Raw genomic sequence first — 26,950 nt, forward strand, 5'->3', positions numbered from 1 at the left:
TAAAATAAGGGATAATGAAACAGTATCTAAACAATATTTAAATCAAAATCTTTATAAAACAAGAAATAGAAAAATAAGCAAATAGGGTGACTGTATGTCTAAATTTGCCCAAAACAGTTCCAGTTTGTACTTGCTGTCCTTGCAGTTATTAATAGCTCTCAGCTCCTTCACTCTTATAAGTGTTGGGATGATAATTATGTGAGCATCCTATATGGCAATGTTGAAACATGCATATTAGGGATCTAAGTTATATGGCAATGGGAGGATGGAGAAAACAACTGAATTACAGCACTTTTCTACCACTGACGTCTCAACAATTGCAGCTGTATCCTTTCCTGCTCTAGGACATCATGTTAGCATTTACTTCCATTTTCTCCACTTTTAGGAATGTAAAACTCAGATAAAAAATATGGCTCTTGCCAAAAAAATACATAAAAGAGTACAGTTCTACATAAGAAAATTAGGATTGAGGAATATGGATTTTTGGGGGCATTCTCTTGAGTTCTTACTGCTGGACTTGATTTCTTGATGAAAAGATCTTTTTAATCAGTACCTATTCAAATTCCTAATTGATTCTCCCAAGGTGGAAGTTGCTCTCTCTTGCGACTTCATTTTATATCATATATTTAAGTGATACTTCTTTACTAAGTAAAATGTATGAATTTATTCTTTCCTTAATCTTCAAGATAATCCTGTTTTCAACAGCATCATAGAATGTTAGTGGTGGAAGAGATCTGAGAGATTATCTAGTGCCACCCTTGTTCAATCTGCAAATGAGAATATGAAAACTCAGATCATTAAGTGATTTGTCCATGGTCATAGAGTTAATTAGTGGCAGACTTAGGGATAAAATGTATGATTTCTTATAAGAAAAGATGGAATGAAGGAATCTTAGGGTTAAAGACGTGCTAAACTGAATAATTCAACACTCACAAAAGATTTTCATTAATGACAAATTTGAGCCTACCACTCTGATTTCTGCTCCAATTTTCTGTCAGTCTACACATGTAGCTACACTTGGCAATTATCACCCAAGCAGTCAACACATATTCTGAAATGCTTTTTGTTAAAATATTTTGGACAACATCAGGACCTCTACACATATGAAAGAGATGAGAACCAGATATGAAAAATCTAAATTGTACAGTTGTTCCTTTTATTCATCTTTGAGCCCTGAATTAACATTTTTTCCATATCAGTCATGTTCTGACCATATGATAATCATCAAGATGTTGGTGTTTGTTTTCTGTTTCTTTTATCCTAATTAAGCATACAATATGGTTTTGTTCTACTTTTTCTCTGTGTGTGTTTGCAGTCTTGTTGAAAATGCCAATGAAAGCTTTAAATAGCATTGTCTTTCTGTTTGTGCATTCTCTATTAATTCAGCAGCTGGATCAAAGAAAATGATATTATGTCCTATTGAAACACGCTTTGTTTTTTCTTATTAACCTTTGCAATTTGAGGATTGCCAAAAGATGTGTGATTCAACCAAGGCTTCAACCAAGAAGACTGAATTTTAATACAAAGTTAAATCACAAAATCTGTTTAAGGAAACGTGCAAAATTCAATTTTAAATTTCCCTGACCCTACATATATAGAATAAGTTCTCCAAAAGTATTTAAAATTTCTGATGAATAGAACATCTTAAAATTTTAACCTCCTGATTGGAAAATAAACATTTATATAGAATAATTTTTTATATAACACTAAATATGTTTGTTTGCCTCTTTCTTTCTTTCTTTCTTTCTTTCTTTCTCTCTTTATTTGGCTAATGACACCATTTAGTATGTTCTACTTTTTTCTAAAACTTTATATTCTCTGTAGTACCAAGAACAGTTCATTATCCACAATGAGGTTCAATGTTCACTTAACAGTCTTACCAACAATCTGCCAAGTTAATAAAAGTATAATAGCAATACATACAATCATCAAAATAATTGACTAAAAATAGTTATTTTTCAGTGTTACAATGTTTCTCTATTTTGTGACCTTACTATGCAGTAAACAATGACTTGGTTTCCAATCACCAAAAATTTAATTGCCTCTAAAAGTAGACAAAGAGAAACTTGTAATACACATCAGTTGATTTTTAAAAATTGTTTACACAGGTTTTAGGAAGTATGTCTGTGCTCTTGAATAGAAATTAAACTATCTAATACTACAGATGAAGCAAATGCCCTTTAAAAGTCTGATGAGTTGAAAGTACTCCACAATAGGGGGATAAAAGGTTAATAAAATCTGTCTCTGGAAACTAATCTGATTAATTCTTCTTCTTTTTTTAAGTTATCTTGCATTGGGTCCCCAAGGAGGGCCCAAGAAGGGGATTCATGTGCAGGTGATCATTCGAAGAAGTGTTCTTGGGGGCATCCTGTAAGGGAGGGAAGGAGGACGGACAGGGAAACATGAATGACACTACAATTAATGACCTTAACGAGAACTGTTTTGGTGCAGAAGTCAGACTGACCTGTGTGAAAGAGGAAGTGTGAGGTAAGAAATATGACTTAATGACAACTTATGAGACTTAGGACTACTTATGAGACTGGGTAACACCACTGAGAAGTATTTTGCAGGGGGTGGTGAAGAACTGAGAAGCTTTGGCAATTTGGATTTGAAGGGGACTGAGGGAGGCATGTAGAATGACTCCTAGGGATTTGGTTCAATCACCTGGGTGGAAAGTAACGCCATGGTTTGAAAGGTGTGATGTGGCGGGGAGAAGGAGTCGGTTTTGGGTGACAGGGGATATGAGTCCAGTTCAAAATTCAACATGTTAATTTTGAGATACCAATCTAAATGCTAGTTATTGTTAGATTTATGGATCTGGAACTCAGGACGGCCATATGTAACAATGCATAGATTTGAAAGTCATTTGTAGTAATTAAAATTAAGGGTTGGTCAAAGATACCAAAAATTCCCATGGAAAAAAGAAAATAGGGCTATAGGAGAGGACTCCTGGGATCCCCAATTCTAAGGGAGGAGAAAACAACTCAGACAGCACTGCTGACTGGAGAACAGGAATTCTGTCACCACAGTAATCAGTGGGGAATGTATCAGAAAGGAGGACATTTTCAGCCTATTCAAATGGCAAAGATGCACAAGATACCAATATTCTTTGGACTTGGGCCTTAGGAGGGCACTGGTGATCTTAGAGAAAGCAATTTCAAGGCTTGAGAAATGAACTAGAGTAATTGTGAGTAAACAAAGTCTAATTCTTTACAGAAACCTGGCTATAAAGGTGGAAGGTACTTCCATTGCTAATAGTGTAGTAAAAAAAAAAAATAACAACTTTGATTCTTCTTTAAAATGAAGGCAGCTAGAGCATGTTTATCTGTATAATCACCAGTGGAAACCGAAAGATAGGACACACACAGGAAAAGAAGAGACCCACATGCAGAAAAGAAAGACCATATGTAAAAAACAACTGTATACTGGGTTTTTCTGGACTTTGTGTAACTGATTCTATTACAGCTTTATCACTTTCATCCTCGACATCTTCAGAATCTTAGTACCATACATACAAAGTTGATTTTCATATATTATCTCATTTAGTCCATATAACAACCCTCCTCTTCTAGGCATACAACTGAAGTACAAAGAAATGACACAACCTATCAGTAAGTGGCACAGACAGCATTTAAACCCAAATCTATCTGAATGTAAAATCCATGTTTTTTGCATTTTCCACCCAACTATAGCTTATAATATAGTTCATGGTAATTTAACCTGTTGAAATAAGTACATTTAAAAGTCGTCTTAACCAACCAAAGCAACAGAGAACAACAGGGAAAAAAGTCAATGCTGTCTCTAGCTGGAGGAACCCTCACAATGCTATTAATTAGTATTACGGATATAAATTTCAAAGTCCACTCAATAGAAAGGCCAGTGTGTGCACTGTATTGTGATGCTGCCACCTTGTGGTTGGAAAAAAGACAAACATTAAGTATGAGTTCATCACTTTAATCAAATTACTCTCACCCATGGGTTCTCCACTTTGGTTGCATGTTGAAGTCATCTGGAAGTTTTAAAAATGCTGATGCCTGAATCCCAGCCCCAGAGATTTTTATTTACTTGGCCTGGAGTGAGATCTGGGCATCAGGATATTTTAAAACTCCCCAGGTAATTCTAATGTGCAGCCAAGATTACGACCCCTGTTCTAACTCCTATACAGTAATCAAAGCAAGTTTTGTCATTTGCCTAAATATGCTTCATGTGTATAGATAAAAGAGAAAATATTCAAGAGAAAGTAAATGATTTCCTCTCAGTCTTCAATGATATCTACTTCTTGGGAGAAAAAAATGTTTTGTAAACAGAAATCATCTTGTGCTATGGCTTTGAAGAACAGGAACAGAGAGATTTGTGGATTATAATCAAAGTGGACACCAGATTTGTATCTCTTAATCAGATTCAGCCTTTGTCAAAAGAGAGAGAGGAGAACTCTGAGTTTCTTGAATAAGTCACAGAACTCCTCACAGAACAATGGAAAGAGCATGGAACTCAGAGCACCCTTGACTCTGATACTAGGAAGACAAGTGACCTTGGGCAAGTCACTTAATTTGCAATGAGTCTTAATTATCTGGAAAAAGTTTCACATGCTGCTTTATTCCAGAGGAAACTAATTTCAAATGTATAACAGGTAATTCAACACACCTCTCTTGAGAATTTGCAATGTGCAAAACATTGTACTATACTTTGTTACATTTGGAAAGCACTAATGTTGTTTGGAGACACCACAGCACTAAGTGACCAGAGGAAATTTTTAAAGCTAGTAATGCAAATTGTAACTATAATGTAAACTGAATGTAATTTAAAAACTTAATTTAATAATGTTCCAATAGCTTAGCAAGGAAGTTAAATTCAGTTTTCTCTATTTTTCTCTTCTATTCTACAGCTTTCTCAGATATTAGGTCACAAATTTATTAGCTTTATACCATTAAAAGTTTAATCATTACTTGAAAATGGAAATTCTCTTTACTGTTCTTTGGAAGTTAAATTTTTCTATGGTTCTTTAATTGAAAAGGCTGAGTAATTGCACCATCAATCACCCAGTGTCCAGGTCATAAATCTTTTTTTTATTCATTCATTTAACATATATTTATTAACCAACTACTATATGCTATGTAATCCTTGAATCCTACCACCCTACACCTTAAATCTAATCATTTATAAGTCATGTTGATTGCTAGCTTCTAGAAGTCTCTTAAATCTTTTGCCCATGTCTATTCTCAGGCCACCATCAGTTCTAACCTATGTTACTACAGATTTATCCCCCTGCCTTCCATCTTCCTTTTCTCTACTCCAGTCTCACTTTGCATATAGAGTGATCTTTCAGAAGTTCAAATCAGATAATGCTGTTGTTCTGCTTGCTAGGTTTTTTTTATTTTTAATTGAAGTATAGTTGATTTACAATATGATATTAGTTTCAGGTGTACAACATAGTGATTCATAATTTTTATAGATTATACTTCATTTAGAGTTATTATAAAATATTGGCTATATTCCCAGTGCTGTACAATATATCCTTATATTATTTACTGTATATATAGTAGTTTTGAATGGCTTCCCTTCACCCTTAGGATAGAGTGCATGCTCCATCATGTTTTCCTTCCTTACCTGGTCCCTGTTTGCCAGCCCCAATTTCTCCTTACCCTTCTCCATTGAGTAACCCCCAAAGATCTGCAGCTCTCCCAACCTTCTCTTGACTCTGAGTTTTTTAGCTCTCTCTCTCTCTTTTTTAATTTATTTATTTTTGGTTGTGTTGGGTCTTTGTTGTTGCACGTGGGCTTTCTCTAGTTGCGGTGAGCAGGGGCTACTCTTCGTTGCGGGCTTCTCATTGCAGTGGCTTCTGTTGTTGCAGAGCATGGGCTCTAGGCACCCGGGCTTCAGGAGTTGTGACTCGCAGGCTCTAGAGCGCAGGCTCAGTAGTTGTGGCGCATGGGCTTAGTTGTTCTGTGGCATGTGGGATCTCCCGGACCAGGGCTCGAACCTGTGTCCCCTGCATTGGCAGGTGGATTCTTAACCACTGAGCCACCAGGGAAGCCCAACTCTGAGTTTTTTGCACAACACTTTCTTCTGCCTTTTTTTCCTTCATTTGGATAATTCCTGCTGTATCTTTCATGTTTCTTTTTAGATATTAATCCCTTCAAGGAGCCTGCTCTAATTCACATTACTGAGTTGAGTTTTTTCTATGTGCTTCAATAAGCTTAAAATTTGGACTACTTATCACTCAACATTTACTGGTTTTACTTCTCACAAGATTGTGGGGACAAAGTCTTGAGGACAAAGATTGTATCTTCATTCACCAGAGCCTAACACTCTACATAGCATACAATAAATATTCAACAAGCCTTCTTTGTGAAGATAACATCTGAGCAAAGACTTAAATGAAATAATGGAGGGAGCCATGTGGATTTATATCTTTATGATTTAAAAAAAAAATCTGCTGTAAGTCTCTTCAGATTTCCCTGGAAATAAAACAAACAGACAAGGGAGGCCACTATTTCTTATCAATATGTGTATAACTGGTAGTACACATCTGGACTACATTTAAATGTTCCGTTACATACCCAGTCCTTATATTTCACCAAATCATCTAAGTCAGATTCTGTGCCAAATACCAAAATTCTGTCTACATCTCATTCTCCACTATCAAACAACAACAAAATTTCACCATTTTTAGGAAACATAATCATCATGAATCAGGTAACCATTTTGGGTTGGAGGGAGATGGAAGGATCTTGATTCTTCTTTTGCTTCCAACTTCAAATATTGTGCAATAAATTTGGTAAAGATAGCGTTAGCGAACAAGTTGTTTTATTTGAATTACTTAAAGAATCAGTAATTAATGCTCTCTAAGACTGTTGTGAATTACTAGCCACCTCTTTTATATTATCTGTTACTGGCACTGAAACCAAATTCTCAACCAAACTGTCAACCACTTATTTTATCTTTTGCGGCAAAGGTGACTTGCGACCAATTTAGCTTACGACAAAGATACCAAACAGATGCACTCAGTAGGTAAAGCAGAATTTCTGCTCTCAAGGAATATTAGAGCAGTGGAGTCAGGGAGATAGACCTAAAAATGGATTATTTCAGCATAATATGTGATATGATGATGGCATGTGGAAGGTTCTAAAGAAAAAAATGTTAACCTAAAACTCTGAGAAGCAACAGATTTTACTGCGACTTTCCATGGCAAAAGGCCATATTAGCCTCAATCATACATTATAGGACAAGAATAAGCTAAAAAAGAGCTAGAAAAACGTTCTGGGCGAAAAGTCAGCACAGCTAACACAAATATTGCTGAGTCAGCCTGTTAAGACCATGTGCCATTTGCACCTCTGCCCTACAGTCACAAAGCTGAAGCAAAAAGAGCAGGGGAATAAAAAGACCTTCAGCACTCCTATATCAGTCACATGACTCAATAACAATTCACACGAGACATTAACCAGAGGAGATCATACTCCTCTAGTTAATGTAAATGAGTAGAGTAGCCCCAGGATAAGAATCCACAATGAATAAAGAAACATAGTTACAGAATTAGAAACTCTACCAAGGAAAACTGATTTGCCTATTCTTTACTGCCATTATAGGAATACTATTGCATTTTAACATAAAATTTAGTATTTTTTCTATTCCAAAATATTTTATTTAAAAATATACACTTTTGTTTTTGAATTTTATTTTATTTTTGTATACAGCAGGTTCTTATTAGTCATCCATTGTTTTTTTTGTTTGTTTGTTTGTTTTGCCGTACGCGGGCCTCTCACTGCCGTGGCCCCTCCCGCCCCGGAGCACAGGCTCCGGACGCGCAGGCCCAGTGGCCACGGCCCATGGGCCCAGCCGCTCCGCGGCACGCGGGACCCTCCCAGACCGGGGCACGAACCCGCGTCCACCGCATCGGCAGGCAGACTCCCAACCACTGCACCACCAGGGAAGCCCTAGTCATCCATTTTATACATATTAGCATATACATGTCAATCCCAATCTCCCAATTCATCACACTCACACACACACACCCCCACCACTTTCCCCCCTTGGTGTCCATACGTTTGTTCTCTGTGTCTCTATTTCTGCCCTACAAACCAGTTCATGTATCTTTTTTTTTTTTTTTTTTTTGCAGTACACGGGCCTCTCACTGCTGTGGCCTCTCCCATTGTGGAGCACAGGCTCCGGATGCGCAGGCTCAGCAGCCATGGCTCACGGGCCTAGCTGCTCCGCGGCATGTGGGATCTTCCCGGACCAGAGCACGAACCCATGTCCCCTGCATCAGCCAGCGGACTCTCAACCACTGCGCCACCAGGGAAGCCCAATTTCCTTCCTTTTTATGGCTGAGTAATATTCCATTGTATATATGTACCACATCTTTATCCATTCGTCTGTCGATGGGCATTTAGGTTGCTTCCATGTCCTGGCTATTGTAAATAGTGCTGCAATGAACATTGGGGTGCATGTGTCTTTTTGAATTATGGTTTTCTCTGGGTATATGCCCAGTAGTAGGACTGCTGGGTCATATGGTAATTCTATTTTTAGTTTTTTAGGGAACCTCCATACTGTTCTCCATAATGGCTGTATCATTTTACATTCCCACCACAAGTGAAAGAGGGAATGGTTCTTTGGGGTCTTTTGTGTCTCCATACAAATTTTAAGATTTTTTTGTTCTAGTTCTGTAAAAAATTTGACAGGGATTGCATTGAATTTGTAGATTGCTTTGTGTAGTATAGTCATTTTCACAATGTTTATTCTTCCAATCCAAGAACATGGTATATGGTATATCTCTCCATCTGTTTGTATCATCTTTAATTTCTTTCATCAGTGTCTTACAGTTTTCTGCATACAGTTCTTTCATCTCCCTAGGTAGGTTTATTCCTAGGTATTTTTGTTGCAAAGGTAAATGGGAGTGTTTCCTTAATTTCTCTTTCAGATTTTTCATCATTAGTGTAAAAATATACACTTTTTAAATTACGAGTTTCTACTTCTTTTCTCTCCTAGCACTGATCTCTCTGAAAATCTTAGAACATGACATAAAGATTTTGGATCAATGCAATTTTTCAATTAGGTATAAAGTGCTCTGCTAATCTAGTAATTACTGCCCCTTCTACCTACCTAGATTCCATACGCTTAGCACATTATATAAGTAAATGTTCATGTACCACTTTTTTTTTTTGCCGTACGTGGGCCTCTCACTGTTGTGGCCTCTCCCGTTGCAGAGCACAGGCTCCGGCAGGCGGACTCTCAGCCACTGCGCCACCAGGGAAGCCCCATGTACCACTTTTATACACAAGATGTTAACAGAAAAAAAAAGTAGCAAATATTATTGTAAATCCATTTCTATTCTAAATTTCATGATTACATAAATTATTAAAAGACCCCCTTTGTAAAGAATAATAGAACTTTTTAAAGGATACTGAGACATAGTTCAATGAGCACTGGCTTAGAACCAAGGATTTTGGCTGTGGATGGTGTAAAAGTCATTTTAAAAATTTGTACAATAGGAATAACAGTACCCCGAAGTAGTGGTAGGGGTTCTTTTGGCTGGGGTAATACAGAATAGGAACATGGATGGGAAGGTTAAATAAAATAGTCAATACAAAGGTGATTAAAACATTTCCTTAATTCAATTAATTCTTTTAAAAATCTGCAGTGTGCTAGGAACAAGTAGTTACACAGATGATGCAGATGAATGAGACAAAACCCTTGTCCTCAAGTTGTTCTTAGAGTAATAATTTCTAAGGTATCTGTGGTGGGGACAGAGTGCTGAGGGGGTGGGGCAGTGATTGGGTAAGGAACAGAATCACCTGAGGATGAAAGGTTATTTCTAATTAATAATTTGCTCACAAGATTCTAACATATCCCATACATCCCATTAAGAATCATCTCTTATGAAACAGACTTGCAGACTTCAAAAACAAAATTATGGTTACCAAAGGGGAAAAGTGGGGGGAGGGATAAATTAGGAGTTTGGGATTAACATATACTCACTACTATATGTAAAATAGATAATCAACAAGGATCTAATGCACAGCACAGGGAACTCTACTCAATATTCTGTAATAACCTATATGGGAAAAGAATCTGAAAAAGAATGGATATATGTATATATATAACTGAATCACTTTGTTGTACACCTGAAACTAGCACAACATTGTAAATCAACTATAATATAAAATGAAAATTAAATGAAAAAAAAGAAAGAGAATCTCATGTCATATAGATTACAACCATTAGGTTGAAACTATTTCAATTATACTCACAAACTAAAAAGTCCCTCTTTAGTAACATGATGTGGTTTTAAAGTTTATTTGAGCATTTTCACATATAATATCCTATCTTTTAAAACCTTGTTAGGGCATTTCATAGATGCAAATTACTTGTGACAATTATACCACCAAAAACATCTTGGAATCTGTCATTCCTTTTTTCATCTTCACTGTCATTGAAATTCATTTTTTATCATCTTTTTTTTTTTTTTTTTTTTTTTTTTTGCAGTACGCGGGCCTCTCGCTGTTGTGGCCTCTCCCGTTGTGGAGCACAGGCTCTGGACGCGCAGGCTCAGTGGCCATGGCTCACCGGCCCAGCCACTCCGCGGCATGTGAGATCCTTCTGGACCAGGGCATGAACCCGTGTCCCCTGCATCGGCAGGTGGACTCTCAACCACTGCACCACCAGGGAAGCCCTATTTTATCATCTTTTATCTCAACTATTTCACCAGCTTCTTAACTGGTCTTTCTTCTAATAGTCATCACCCCAACCAGTCAGAAAGAATGGTCTACCTAAAACAGACATCTCTGATTAATATTCCTATGGTCACTCCTTCTGTGCTTCCTGACCTGGTATCTTCCTTGGTCATGTTGAATTACCTCACACAGTTCCTCATATTAACTGCAAGAAGATGTCTCTTCTCTCCTGGCCTTTGAACACATTGCCTCCTTTGCTCAGAAGATCCTACTCTGCAACCCCCATTTCATTTGGCTAACTCTTGCCCATCCTTTTCATCCCAGTTAAGACTTTTCTTCCTCCTGAAAGTCTCATTTGTCTACTAAAAGATGGGTAATACATTATTCTTTTGGCGTCTGTAGTACCTTGTGCCTCCTTTTCATAGAATTTACCAGAGTGGTTAAAACTTCTCATTTACTTGTCTATCAAACTTACTACATTATAAGCAACTAAATAATAGGAACTAGGTCTTTTTATTATTATAATTAATGAATTCTCAATGGCCATATGTAATTGAAGCTCAATAAAAATTTAGGGAATGAAAGAAGTGAACCCATCCAAGGTAGGATGAGGCCTTGAGTCCCTGTCTAATTGTGGATCCTGAGTGGTTTCCATTGTGCTCTACTGTACCCCTATATGACGATTTTGGTCTCCACACTCTGTAGCTCTTTGTCTTCACCCATTGCCTAGAACCCCTTGGTCTGAGGAAGCTAGGGTGTTTGCCACAATATTATAAATTAACTCATTGCAAGTCAAATTTTTGCTTTGTTGCTAAGCCTTTTATTCATGGGGGAGCTACTCATTACTTAAGAACTTCTCTGTGAGTGTATGTGCAAGAATTCTGGCTAGGAATAAACTTTTCTTTGTGATTAAATAGGATTCACAAGGCGATGGAACAGGGAACATGAGCAAGCCTACTTCAGAAAAAGAAGTGGTGACAGATTGCTGTACCATGATGACAGCATTCTGGTGTATATGTCATGAAACGAAGTCACCAAAAATGCTTTCTGCTGGACTTAGTCCAAAATAACAAACATCTTAGATAAGACATTTTCATTAAAAGTGCCTGAAGCATAGCTATTTTATCCCTCTCTTCTTTCAGAGGAACATGAAAAGAATTCAGTTTTCGAAAAGCACATAAAGATGGAAATCAGATCCTCCCTGGAATTAGAAACTGTGGGGAATTTCTTTGGGTTATCAATTAAAAGCATTTTTCATAAGCAAAAAATTCCATTCTTTCACAAGATATTGTGGGCCAATATTCCACAAATGACCCTGTGAGTCCCAAATTAAACCTGTAGCAAGTTATAGAAGTGGTTTTTATCATTCTTATGACTGTCTTGCCATTCAAAAGAGACATAATAATTTTATTACAGCATATACTCTGTGAAAGACCATAAACTTCTAATAGACTTATAAAAAGGGAGTGTAACCTTTTCAATATTCTGTCTCATCGTTGCATGAATCCATTCTGCCCTCTCCTCACATGTAATGGATGCCCCAGGGCCTAAGCAATGGTTCCACACTTGGGAAGAAAATGTTCATATCAAGCCTTTTCCCTGAATCTGAAGGTTACCACGATTTAGCACTCAAGAACACTTCCTGGCTTCTCTTTTTTCTGATTCTGCAGCTCCTCAAATGTCCAGTCCATAAATTTTTGATCTAAGGACAGTTCTGATGACATGCTGATTTCATCTCTATAGTTTTAATTTAAAAGTCAAAATAAACATCTTTCAGGTTTAATATCTGTTTGTTTTCACATGACCACACATTCATTTTCAGCATCATTAAGGATTGTAATTTCTTATTATTTCCCTTCTATCCTAGAATGTGAAATTTCTCAATTTACCTCCTAACCTTGATAGCATAACCAGCTCTAAGCATGACTTCTGAAACAAGATGGTTGATTAACTTGACCCTATGATCACCCCCTGCATAGCGAAGAAATTAGGCCTTTTTATGTGTTTTTGCTGTTCATTTGTTTGTTTCACTTTTATGTTGCAATAAACAACAGATAAAGAAACAAAAATCTTTGGAGACAAATACCGCAGAGAAAAATGGGTAGTGCAAAGGAAGTAAGTCCTTAACTAGGAGAAACAAAATGGAAGCAAGATATGAGGAAAGTTGGACCTGTCATTCTCATGAAGTCTGATCTTCATGCAAAACAATGCCATCATAAAGCTATAGAGCCGCCTGTCAACTGAAGCCTTGAAAGTTTCATAGCACAAGAAAAGAGCTAGCTACTTGAAAAGTAGACACTGGTATTAATTTCTGTTTCTTGAAGAAATGCCATTTTAACTTGCCTAGAATCACAGAAATCTTTTTCATATTTTCAATAAATTTTAAAAATCGTAATGAAAATTGGAAGCATAGTGCTTGATATTTACCTGTCCCTTCTCCTTACATCCCCTACCTAAAAAAAGAAGAACCTTTATAAATGAAAGGATCTTTCTATACAAATAAAAAATTACCTCAAGGAAATAACCTGAGATTTTCTAAGAAGTGCATTAAATCTTTTGGCTATGTCTATGCCTGATAGCCAACTCTAACAGTCAATTACACATATTTTGGTAGCTCCCTCATCCAAAACTTTCTGTATCAGGCTAGCATTTTTTAAATATTAAGAATTAAATTTGGAGGTAAAAGCTCTAAAAATCTCATAAAGCCCATGAACTATATCCCTAGGAAGATATACACACATAATTATAGGCATATAATTTCAGTATGTTTTTTACCAGCCCTCAGAGTCTCATCCAAGGAACCTCTAGAGTAAATGAATGACAGAATAAGAAAGCTTAGTGCTAGATCATGAGCTCAGCAGGGTAGGGAAGTGTTTCCCTCATTTGTGCATCTTTAACTCTGGAACAGTGCTCAACATAGCATACGAAAAAAATAAGAATTTGTTATGTTGAACTGTGCATGATGGGCATGTGTGTATTGGGGGATTTTTTAAAAAGGAGAATGTACTTTTTAAAAGTTCGTCACACAGTTAAACCTCATTGAATCTGGTAAAGATGGGACAGAAAAACATTTTAAGTAGAAAACCAGAACAGATTTAGAAACTTGAACAGGGCTACCCACCAAATAAGCATTACTGCTGGGAATAGAACAGAGGTGGCCTTTAAATTACAGTATTTATATATAATAACATATGGGCCTTTCAGAAAATATCACCACCTCTGCAGAGCAGTATCAGTCTCTTTATCAATAAAGGTTCTATATTGAAAACACTCATAATGATACAAGGGTGGGCAGGAATGCCTTAGAGCTACACTTGAACTTATATACACAGTACTTTAGAGGAGATTCTTTTAGGACAGACAAAAAATTGTGGAGAGGGAACAGTCTAGTTTGATTATTTTAGCAACATTGCAGGTAGACAAACAAGGCAGGAATGCAAATTACCAAGTAAGTTATGTTTCCTAGAGATTAGCCATTTTTATGACTTCTACTTATCTCAAGGCAAAGCTGTCCAACAGAGATTCTCTCTTCTGACCGACCTTTCTTTCCTCCTCTTTAGTCTTCCTCTTACTATAAAATTTGGTAAGTTTTCATTGACAGAAAACCTTACAAGTTCCGATATTGACTTCTTTGCTTATCTCTTAGGAGTGGCTCTGACAGGGGAACGCATTACTTGTTTTCTTTTTTTTTCTCTCACAGTTTGTGGATTATACTACTTTGTGGCACCTTAGACAGATGCCACAATGAGTAATCTCTTTCTTTCCAGGATGAAAATATTAAGAAAATAAAACACGCTCTCACAAATACCTGCTCCCTTGAGTTAAGCGGGTGGATCTCATAATAACTAGAAGTCATCTAGGAAAAAAGAAAAAAAAAATCATAGATTTGGAAGAACCTGACAGGACATTATAACTCTTGCTTTCAGAGATCACCAGCTGTGGAATGTTCTAAATAAACAATTTCTGTTCCCTTCCCACATTTTTAAAAGAATTCTCCTTCAGTGCTCTATTCAAGAGATCAACAATATTCACTTCCTAAAGGGCTCAAGGTAATATATGAAAAGAAAAACCTGATCATAGGCTCTATCAGTCAGCAAAACAGGTATCTCCTGAGAATGAACTATTCAACTACTCCAGTTTTGACACTTGAGAACCATAGGTGTTCTGTGAAATCTGAACATCCCAATGATTTGAAATCAAGGAGGTTTTTCTTCAGTAGAACAATTTGCTAAAATTAAAGACAAATGAATTAATGTTTGAGCAAAGTTTTGTTCTTCTTGTAAGTCATGTAAGGAGAGGAGCCACTAAAAGCAGGTGGCTAAATCTATCTACAGCAAACATTTTGACAAGCTCCCAACAACATGGCATCAAAACAATCCCAATGTGATTCAGAAGATATTTTCACTTTAACAGTTGAGGTACTGGGCATATGAACTGTAATGTAAGTTATATTTTTCCTTAGAAGGCAGTTAGTAAACTGCTCACATTTTGCTGCTGAAAAGGATACATCAGTACAAACGGATGGAAATTTAGAATTCCACAAACGGCAGATATTAGGAATTAGAGACATCGATTTAACTTTAAGCAAGCAAATGAGAATCAAAAAATACAAATTTCTCTTTCTATAATTAAACACATAATTGGAGTGCATCAAAGTCATATCCATTGTAGTTCATGTTTCTTTCTACTTATTTCTAAATTTATATACATTCTGAGTATAATAAACCTACTTAGAGTTCAACTCTGCACTAAAAGGTTCTTCTGTGACAGATAGATGGCACTAAACTATTTCTCAAATTAAGCCTGCCAGGGAGTCGCACTAGCTTTTCTTCAGCATGATGTATGCTGCAATAATAAGAAATCATAAGACTCAAAGAGGTAGTCCGTGTGTCAGAACAGATGGAGAGAACAGCTGAGAGAGGGATTCAGCCAATTTATTAACTCTCTGTGAGTAGAATAAATCATATTTGAAAGAATTCAGAGGAACACTTAGTCTGAAAAAGGAATTTAAATGATGGCAATTTTAGAATGGAGAGAGTAGAATAATGTTTCACCTTAAAACATCACTCAGTAACCTCTTAGTCTTTCCAACCCCTAACAGCAAAAGGTCACCAGTGACCAGCACCCCAATTATAGACCAGGCTAGTGATGAACACTTGGGAAACATTTAGACTGATTGTCAAATTTAAAACACTTAATGAATACTATAACATACTGTGGAAATGAAATCCATGATATTAAATATTTGAGGTACCGCTGTTAATTATTCTTTTCCTTGCTCTGAAATGGGATAGCTTGTCCTATTTGTGAAAATATTTAAGAGAACTTACTTATAATTTTTGATACTCTTAAAATGCTAGACATAATCTGAGAAATGTTTTTTGAGAACAATTTCCTTTATACAAGCTCCATATAGGACTTTTGGGAAAACTCAATTTATGTGCTTTATCACATATAGTGATATATCTAGCTGTAAATATGAAAAGAAAAAACTCTTTATAAGTTTTCCAAATTTTAATCCAAGGGAAAAAAGCATGATTGAAATGATCTAAAGAAAAGTAAATGGAGTTTTTTTTTTTCTTACTAAAAGTAGTGTACTTAACATCAAGAAGCATCTTATTACTAGTACTGAACTAGTAATACGATCCCTAGTAAAATCCCAGGTCATACTCAGAGACATAGCACCATGCAGTCTTTTTGGCTTTAATGAAAAGCAATGGAGGCTTTTTACCCATTAAATGTTAAGAGAAACTAGTTTTCTTATTATTTTGGTGAGATAGACTTTTTCTTCCCCAATAAAACTTTTAGATTACGCTAAAAAAATTCTTAAATAATGTAAATGTTGCAGGTTATGTTTTTAATAATATTTAAAAGGTCTTTTTTTTTACAGTTTGAGAATTTCTATTAAGTTTTATATAATAAACTTCATTTCCAAACTGGCTTGCTTCTCAGGCTCACTAAAGGCAAACAAAAATAATATCTATTAGCCCTTTAAGCATGTGTCTAAATCCCCTGGGAGAAATCAGGAAACAAAAACAGAAGTTTCTGAATTTCAGATTGATTACTTATTCAGAAGCTATCTTGAGGACATGGCCTAACCTTTTGATATTACTCAACAAAGGGAAATGTCAATTACAAAGACTTTAATCCCCTTTCCTCTCAGTGGGAGAGATATAGCCTATACAGAGAGTTGTTTTCTTTTATAACTCATTTAAATCATTTCTTCTAGATACTTCATGTTTAATGGTGTTAGACTCACTGACTTAATAAAGAGATTATAAAATATTTGAAGCAAGCACATATACCTTTTATTCAGTGGTTTATCACAAAAACATAAAACTACTGAGGGACTGATTGAGCATTAGATGCATCAAGTTCATATTCATGAAGGCTCGTATTTTTTCTCATTCTTAAATTTATATTCATTCTGAGTATAGCAGAATGTACTTAATACATTTATAATTTAATATATTTATAAGCCTATTCTTTACCACATTGTTTTAGGAACTTATGGATTTAAGAGTATTCAGTAGAAGATAATTGGTTAAACCATAGTTAGTGAAGATAAAGATAATACAAACAATAACTAACTCATGAAGTAGGTAACAGAGCAAGTTAACAAATGATAATCATAATCAAATAATATTAGCTTTCACTACAAAAAATATATTCAGGAGAATTAGAAGTAGAAAATGAGAATAATTTCCCACCATCACCCTCAATCACTTGAATTTTGTTTGAAGGCCCCAGATAGTCAACACTTATAGATGAATCTTTAGACTACATATGAAGTCTTAGTATGCCAACTTCAGGATTCTTTGATTATTCAATAATAATCTATGTATTTCAGTTACTAAAACGTGGTCAGGACAATGATTTATATTCAAAGCTGACAAGTTTTTTAAAATATCATAGCTAGAGATAGATTATCATAGTTTGTTAAATATAATTCAAAGCTATTGATGCAATCTGGTTAAGGATTAGGAAACAGTCATTGCAATTTATAACTGATTAACGTTGAGGGACAATTTTTACAGATTCCTCTTACGTTCAGAATCCTATATACTAAACAGGTTAAATTGTCAAGTAAGATAGATAACCCACATTTGGAGGAATTTATGTCCAGAGATAATAAGTGATAAAATTCCTAATCAATAAAAATTTCCATTGGCTATTAACTGAATAAATATATTAAAGAGAATTAGAAGATCAGTAAAAGCAGGAACCTTGTTTTTTGTTTTAAATTCACTGCTGAATCACCAGCACCTAGGTCAGTGTGGGACACACAATTTGGGTTTAATAAAATATTTACAGAGTGAAAAATACCAAACTGCTAATAAATAATCGAAACATATGTGACTAGCTCTGTGGGAGCTGGATAAAGAAAAAGGGCTAAGGAGAGAAGGAAAGACAAAGAAGGAAGAAATAACAAAGAGGTGAGTAAGAAGAAAGAATGACAGAGGTCTTTTTTGGTGTGTTTTACCTACTTGGCAGCAGAAGAGTGGAATGAAAGCAACCTAAAGGAAAACATATCGCTGAATCCCTCATTCCCCCATGCACATGTTGTCCAGCATTGGCTCCACAGGCCATCAACAACAGCATAACAAACAACTGAAAAAATGACACCAACATACAAAAGGAGAACTACACACATTCAACTGCAAACCCAATGAGAAATGCTCTCATGACCAGACTATCGGGTTGGCATAGTACTTGTGATTTCTACAAGATACTTGAGGAAATGAAATATTAGGAGTTTCTAAGGGGATAATGTTTACTTCACTATTACCCAGTGTGGCCCCTGAGCACCTACCTCTTCCAACCTCCAGTCTTCTCCTCTCCAGATTAAGTGAGCCTAACCATTGGTTACTTTAATTTTACTTAGGGGTTTTAGAGCTGCAAATGAGGAAAGAATGAATAGATGAGTGCCTGCCTTGGGCCTCTTTCCCCACAGATACAGTCCTCAACTTTCCTTTATTTGCTCTGTATCTCAGAGGCTGGCGCCTGCAGGCTGCATTTCCAAGGCTCACCTATCGGCTGGTTTAGGGCTGGTCTCAGCCAAGAGAAGGGAGACACCACTAGAAGATGGGGGCAGTGGGGAGAAGCCAGGCCATTTCTCCCCATTTCTCTTGCCAGACACACCTGCATCTCCTCTGTGTCTATTACCCAGCTCCCACTGGACAGGCCATCACAACCCACCCCTGGGCTCCAATAAACCATCTTCTCTCTCTAGGCTTCCTACTGTCGCTAATCTCTGGGTTGTTCCAAGAGAATTTGCTCTTGACTTTTGCATTGCAATCAGAAAATATTCTTAGCTTTGCCACTCTTTAAATGCCTTCTAGGGTGGTATCTGCTCAGACCTCAGACTTTAGACTACATGTCTCTCCTGAACTGGTCTTATCTGCCTGCCCTGTGTAATTTGTCCACATCTCACAGAGCCAGCCCTCACTCAGGATTGCTCAGACCAAGCTCTGGAACCTTTGCTACTTTGACCACAGGCTTCTGATTCTCTTCTCAGTGCTTTCTGATCCCACGCCTAGCCCTATTCTACTCTCCTCATCATGGCTTATGAACCTGTGTCCCTGTCACTGTTCACAGTTGTAAAGCTTATATTCTGAATGTTGATATTGGCTGAACTGCAGCATGAAACCATTCTACAATGATCTTTAAGCTCTCATTTAAGATTTACCTTGAACATATTTCCAGACATACACAAGAGTAAAATTTACATATCTATGTCACACGAAAATTGAAAATAGTGCATATTTCCTGGATGGTTGGTCACCCTTTCCATGTGCTCACTTTGGTAATGACCAATAAGATACAAAGGCAGACAAAAAGATAACTAAAATAATGTCAGAGTGTAACTCTGCTCAAAGGGCATGAAATCTATGATGGCCTTGCAATAAAAGAGCTTATAATAGTTTAGCTTGTTCCTATAAATTATTTCACTGTCAGCAAAAAATAACATAATCCCTAAAGCAATGAAATAGTATATATTAATAACAATAAAACATTTAAGGCTCTATTAATTACCTTATGTTGTAAACAGACAGTAAATGTGTAACAGTACTGACTATTCTTGGCTTACATTTTCTAAGTGCTTATTTTAATCGAACTTCAGCACTAATACATGTAAGTGTTATTCTGTTTCCCAGGTTATTCTCTCACTGCAGAGCTAAAGACCAGATTGTTTAACTCGAGGTCTATATGGGTAGATTAAATTCCCACCCAGCCTTGTCCCAATTCCCAAATTAATCTTGAATTGGGTAAGAAATAATAAACAAACTCAGGACTGGCCTTGCTTCCCTAATTGCACTCCACCCACACTGACTGGGTTAGTCATACCATTTCCCCTTGGTCTCTATGTGGATGGCATGTGTTCTTGTATTCCTAACAGAACATTCCCAGCCTCTCTCTCCAGTTCATCCTCAGCTGTGGCCCATGTTCCAAGCCTCTCTTCTAGCATTCTTCCTGTGACTTTGACTCAGTCACCATACAGAAGGTCCTAAGTTGCCTGCCATCCCTCCTCTGCACTCTCAAGTATTATACCTGGGGCTTGCCAACTGGAGGACAGAATTCTCAGATACCAGCTGCCTGACTGGTTCAACCTGCCCCTTTGTCCAGATTCTCAGAGTAATGTTTTGATCATTTAGGACTGGATCTGGGCCTCTCTGAGACAGAGTCTTCCAACAGTGGACCTGATCACTACTGGCTGTGAGCCAGGACCCCAGCACCAGTCCCACCTTAGACAATGGTTCCAGTGTCAGGTCTGGAGCCTTCCTTCTTATCATGAATTGAGAAATAAAGATATGTCCTTCTCTAACCCCGTAGGTTTTCAGTTGGCTTCCTTATGATGATTACTTTGAGTTTTGATATCTTTGGTTTGGTGACTGAGCACATCTCGTCCCCCTCCTCTCTCCCTCCCTCCCCATAGCCCTCTCCCACCCCTAGCAATGCAGAACAACTACAGAAGCTCTTAGTAAGGCTTCTGTACTCAGGAGCTTTCATAGAGTGCTCAGGAGTTTTTGAAAAACATAAAACTATGTTTTAAAAAGTGGTCACATTTCATATTCTCCTTAAGTTTCTGTTTTATATTCCTTGAGACGTAGTTAATCAACTCCTCCTTAGCTTTCAGTTCACAAAAGTCCTCCTAAAGTGTGTTCATACCCCTACTCTCAGGGTTTGCAGGGTGAGAGCCACCCTGTATCCTAGCAGGGTCTCTAAACTCAAGAATCTGGTAAGAAACAGGCAACTGATCTTCACTGTTTCTGTATTTCCCTCCAACGGAGCACAGAGAATATGTTCAAGTTTATTCTCTCAAATAGCCCTGACTATACCTTAGTTTATTAAAGATAAATTATAATGAGGATTTGTGAACAATGTAATTTGTCTTTATTTTGGTTTAAATTAATGGCACTGGATTCTTTTATACTTGGCAAGGTAGTGGTGGGTATACATCAGCCAAAAAAGAATGAACATCTTAAAATCTTGCAGAAACTACATAAATTTTAGTGATTTTTAAAAATATAGAGTATTTCTATAGTTTCTTGGCCAGCTGGTCTTTTTTCACCAAATATATCTTTCCTAACATCAAAGAGTAGTAAAGGCTTGCATGTAAAAGTCATAACAGTAATAGTAATGATTATGAGAATAGTAATTTATGATTTCTACTGGCTGTATGAAGTACTTCTACTGTATGAAGTACTTTATGTACATTACCTCTTTAAATTCTTAGAACACTATGCACTATGTATGATTTTTTCCTATTCTTAGTTAAGAAAACTGAGTGAGGAAAGGTTAAGAAACTTGACCTAGGTCAGCTAGTAAGTGGCAGAACAGAAATTTTAACCTAACCCATCTTTCCATATCTGCAGCATTGCATACAGCTCAATAAATTGCATTTGTGTATGCTATTGTACTCCCCTTGATGAATACTGAAACAGAATTAGAATACCTCCCAATTGTTTTATGAAAAAGCATTGACAGAAAATGTGGCCTTCGTGTTCAGGGTACATACTTCTGTTGCTCTGAACATTATCTGAATAAGAACTTGCTAATAATTTGAGCAGTTCTAACTTCAAAATTGATGTAATATTACACAAATAGATGAATATTAACCTTGACATTCAACTTTTGACATTTTCAACTTCATTTTTCCATGAATAATTTTCTCTCTTACAGTTATGACAGCATTCATATGCTCTCCTCTTTTCATTTTGGTACTTTGGAACTTTTGGAAACGTGATAAGATAGCTTGTAGTATGGTTAACAGATTAGTACACATAGTATTTCTCTATTCTTTATTTTTCCTGAAGATATCACATTCTCTTGCAGTTTTTCCTTTATCACTCTCTACTTGACTCTATTTTCTTCCAAAGAAACTTATTTTGACAATATTGAAATGGCTGAGAAAAAGGTTCTAGCCATGTAAGGTACCCTCAATTTTATCTTTCTATCCTTCAAAGGAATTTTTCATAAAAAGTTAAAATTAAGTTAAAATCCATTGATAGGGCTTCCCTGGTGGCGCGGTGGATGGGAGTCCACCTGCCGATGCAGGGGACGCGGGTTCGTGCCCTGGTCCGGGAGGATCCCACATGCCACGGAGCGGCTGGGCCCGTGAGCCATGGCTGCTGGGCCTGCGCGTTCGGAGCCTGTGCTCCGCAGAGGGAGAGGCCACAGCAGTGAGAGGCCCGCGTACCACAAAAAAATAACACAAAAAACAAACAAAAAAACCCATTGATACTACTCATTAATATATTGTTACAGATTCTAAGCAATTGTTTTTTTACAGGCACTATGATTACAAGTGAATTACAAATGCAGACTTTATGACTCCAATTAAACTCTAGGTCACAATCCATTAAAAACAGATTATACACATTACATTAGATATATGGAAAAATACATAGGCCACATGATTTGAAATATCAAAATAAGTGAAGAGCAATAAGTTCAAATAATTTATGTTTGTCTAAAATTTTTATCAGCATAACCTCAAAAATCATCAGAGAAAAAATTCTTATGCTTAATTTTTACATACATATACATCATACTTTCTCTTACTTATTTCATTATTTCATTCTACCCCAGGAACCTCTTTGAAGTATTTCCCAAGAATGAGAGACTGGAAGAGATTCTAGTTTTTAGCTGTAAGAACATTAGTATTTTTAGTTTTAAGAGCATTAGAAGTAAACTCATAAATAATTAATTTGGGGGATTTTATTTTGTAACAATAAAATCAAGTGACTAAAAATTAATTTAAATCAAATTAAAATTTCAGCATTGTTGTAAAACTGCTTAAGAGAGCAGATCTTAAGAAAATGTTATGAGAGACTGTTATACCTCAGTTTCCACACAGGAAGAGTCATTTATCACTGAAGTGTCTTCTCTGAAAATTTTGAATGTTTAAGAGCTGGGTTACTATGAAAAGTCGCTTTTTGAATATTATGTCTATAAAGTTTGATTCTACCTGATCCTCACTCCCATCTGTCAGCTCTCACTTCTCCAGTGGAGGGTGAAGGGATGAGAATTAATGTCACCCTTGAATTTAGCATCTCTAACATGGGCAAGCACACAATGAAGCAGAGGAAAAGAAGTCAAAACAATGCAAAAATTGTCCGGGCCAAGAATATCTTGGGGTATAAAGAAGTTCACAAGAAAACAAACAAACAAAAAGAGGGACAAGAGGACATTCCTATTGGGAGGCCTACAGGACACACATGGGCAAAACAATAGCCCTGTGCCCTGAGCAGCCCTGGCTCCATAGAGAGAAAAGGAGAAAGGCAGATAAGAAAGTGATTGAAGAGAAGACAGCAAATGGTTGAAAAATAATTTAAAAATTGAAAAGAGTTATGCTTCTGAGAAGATTCTTAAACTATATCTGGTTGGAAAATATGGAGATATATCTGACTCTGGTAAGAACCAACCTGAAATTTAGAACCAATCTGAAATAGTGTCCTTATTGGAATACCCGATTTTTCTCATCTGATTTATGCAAGGCTTCACAAAGGCACCAATGGCCTAGTAAAAGCTTTATAATCTAAATGTTGTTAGTACCACATTTTACTAAAGACAGGCATCTTATTGGAATAGAGGCAAAGAGACTTATTTACGTTTTCTGTTACTTAGTTTGCAACAGGAGAGGCTGATAATTAAACATAAAGGAGGAGACACCGGTGGTGTTAACAATTTAACAAAAACTAATGGAAGTGTTTCATGGACAGCCAAGGTTTGTTGGACTAAATCACCATCTCTCATGGGAAATCCTGAAAAAGAAACACAACTCAAAACACAGGCTGAAGAAAATAACTTTTACTAGGGAAGGTAATAGCTTTGTGACTTAGGAATTTTATGAAGGTCCTTTGAGTATTCTTTTGGATTCTAATTCTCCTTCAGTTCACACCATGGAGCACCCAGTTACTATGATTTGTTTGTGGAAGGAAAATAAAATAAGCTGAAGACTTACCGCCTCCACTTCGGCAGGATCATACCACACATTGATGTACGGATGCTGTAAGGCATCGTCCACTGATATCCTTTTTGCTGGGTCAATCACTAGCATCTTTGACAACAAGTCCCTGGCTTGGCTGGCTGAAATGATGAATGAGAAAAAAAATAGTAATGTTTTGATTTTGGCAAGGAAATTTTTTGGAGGGAGAAAAAAATTTAAAAAACAAAGATCAATTAGCACCTTCCATCCAAATGTCAGGTAACTTCACCAAGTGATTAGGGAAATGCAAAATAAAACAATGAAAATATTTTTTTATCCATCAAATTTGCAAAAATAAGAGATGGCATAATATCCACTAACTCCAGGTCATTTCATTCATGTTGGTGGCAGTGTAAATTGATAAATATTTTTTAGAGGGCAATTTTGGCAGTATCTATTAAAATTTTAAATGTGAATACCTTATGGCCCAACAGTTCCACTTTTAGGTATACAGTCTAGAGAAACAATTAACATGTTCATGAAAAGCATTTAGAAAGGATGTTCGCTGCAGCACTGGTCAAGGATTAAAACATTTTAAACAATCTAAATGTCCACCTATAGAGCAACTAAATGAGCTATGGTACAACTGTATCAATTATATTTGGCAGTTTAAAAGAATAAGGTAGATCTATATGGACTCACATGGACATGGTCTTAAGTGAAAAAAAAATTTGCAGGATGAACCATAGATCCTGATGCCACTGTATAAATCTGTCCCTTCCCAATAACACAACATTTCCCTGTCTCTCTATTTATGAATATAAATGCATAGAAAGGTCTGCAGGGATAATCAACAAACTGAAAATCATAGTTACCTCTGAGGAGAAAAAAATATGTACATGTATTGCTTGCATAGTTAAAAATAAATTTAAAAGAATGAAGTTTTAAAAATGGAAACAAAGTGAGTGTACACTGCTCATTTTAAAACTTTTCTGAGCTGCGAAAAAGGATAAAGCAGTGTCTAGAGGGAGGCAAGGAGGTCAGGGGTGACTTTTTGAAGATGGGAGAAATGATGAGGACTTTAATGGGAGCAGAAGCTTCAAGAATTGAGAGGAGGGGACAGATTTGAGAGAAAGAATCCACAAGACTTAGTAACCAAATTGATGTGGGAGATGTTTAGTTTATAAAATACATATTGTCTACTGTGTGTCAGGTACAGTGTGAGATGCTAGGGATATAAAAAAATTACACGGTGATAATCATTAAGTGTATTTATTTAATAACATTGCTAAAGGACACTCTAAAAATCTCTAAAAATACATAAAATTTTCAAGAAAATACAGATACAAACTGGTTTGGAAGTTTTTATGGTGAAAATATTCAGTTTATTCCAAACATATGGTAAAACTTCAAATTAAAGAAAGCAAATTCTAAATTGGTTTGCTAAATTAGGAAAAAGGCAATGTGTTTGAATCCATGAATATGTATCAACTTTTAATTATCAATTTTTTCTGATTATTAAGGAAATATGGGTTAATTATAAAAAATTTGGAAATCACATAAAACATAAAATCCAGAAAAACCCACCTTCCCCACAGGTAATCACTCTCATTATTAATGTATTCTCTTCTAGTTTTATGTGTTTTTTCATAATTTTGATTGTACTACAGTTAAAATGTAGCAATCTATGACATTAGAATCTCTGGTGTTGTTACATTTTAATAAAATACTTTTTATATATTTATTTATACTAATTATATATTTATAAAAATTGCTAGTTAAATTAGACTGGAAGATTTCTTTATTAGTCATTTTTCTGGGGATCTCAATTCTAGAAATTTAATTTCTGCTAATTCCAAACTGATACTGTGAAGTTCACAAGAGTAACAAAAGTACAGAAATATACATTAATTTTCAATAATTAATCGTTCTCATTGTTAATAACCCTGTTATGATCTAACGGGGCTGTACTGGTTTATGTCATTGGTTCAAAGATCTCTTTGATTTGTAACTGATTTTATACCCAGACTCACACAGTCCCACAGGTTCTCCCATCAAATCCACCTATGTTTCTACTCTTAGAAAGGGTCAGGGGGGTTGGGGTGGTCTCCTCATCAATAGGGACATGAACGACAGTAACACCAAATCATCTTACTAAGAAACAAGGATCAATACTGCTTGTAGGGAACAAAATGAGGAAGAAGAAAAGGTTTTAATCCTTCATCTTTCATTTGCAAGTAAATGTCTTACACTCTTTAATAACAGTAGAATAAATTCATCCCTTTGATTCTTTGTGTAATTCTTTATAATTTGCTGATTTTATATTATGATTATAATTTAATAATTGTAAATACACAACCTAGTTTTTTTTTAATTAAAAAATTTTTTTACAATTTTTAAAGGTTACTTTCCATTTATAGTTATTACAAAATATTGGCTATATTCCCCGTGTTGTACAATACATCCTTGAGCCTATCTTACACCCAATAGTTTGTACCTCCCACTTCCTTCCCCTATATTTCCACTGTCCCCACCCCCACCACTGGTAACCACTAGTTTCTTCTCTATAGCTGTAAGTCTGCTTCTTTTTTGTTATATTCACTAGTTTGTTGTATTTTTTAGATTCCATTTTTAAGTGATATCATACAGTATTTGCCTTTCTCTATCTGACTTATTTCACTTAGCATAATGTTCTCCAAGTCCATCCATGTTGCTGCAAATGGCAAAATTTCATTCTTTTTTATGGCTGAGTAGTATTCCATTGTGTGTGTGTGTGTGTGTGTGTGTGTGTGTGTGTGTGTGTGTGTATATAGCACATCTTCTAGTTTATTATTTGCAAAAGTAATAT

The 26,950-nt window shown here is 36.1% G+C and overlaps 1 protein-coding gene across 4 annotated transcripts in view; it reads right to left on the reverse strand.

Moving 5' to 3' along the window:
* MAPK10 (mitogen-activated protein kinase 10) overlaps positions 1 to 26,950 on the reverse strand; it is a gene marked incomplete at both ends in the record, with an annotated part of 166,665 nt that overhangs the window by 19,544 nt on the left and 120,171 nt on the right. For all 4 annotated transcript variants that reach the window (XM_082838953.1, XM_082838952.1, XM_082838951.1 and 1 more), the window contains one exon: positions 24,139 to 24,263. In XM_082838953.1, the coding sequence (XP_082695079.1) occupies positions 24,139 to 24,263 (125 nt within the window). The remainder of the gene's footprint in view (positions 1 to 24,138; positions 24,264 to 26,950) is intronic.

Source organism: Leucopleurus acutus, assembly GCF_964270905.1.
Source record: "Leucopleurus acutus genome assembly, chromosome: 4".
Classification (NCBI taxonomy): domain Eukaryota; kingdom Metazoa; phylum Chordata; class Mammalia; order Artiodactyla; family Delphinidae; genus Leucopleurus; species Leucopleurus acutus.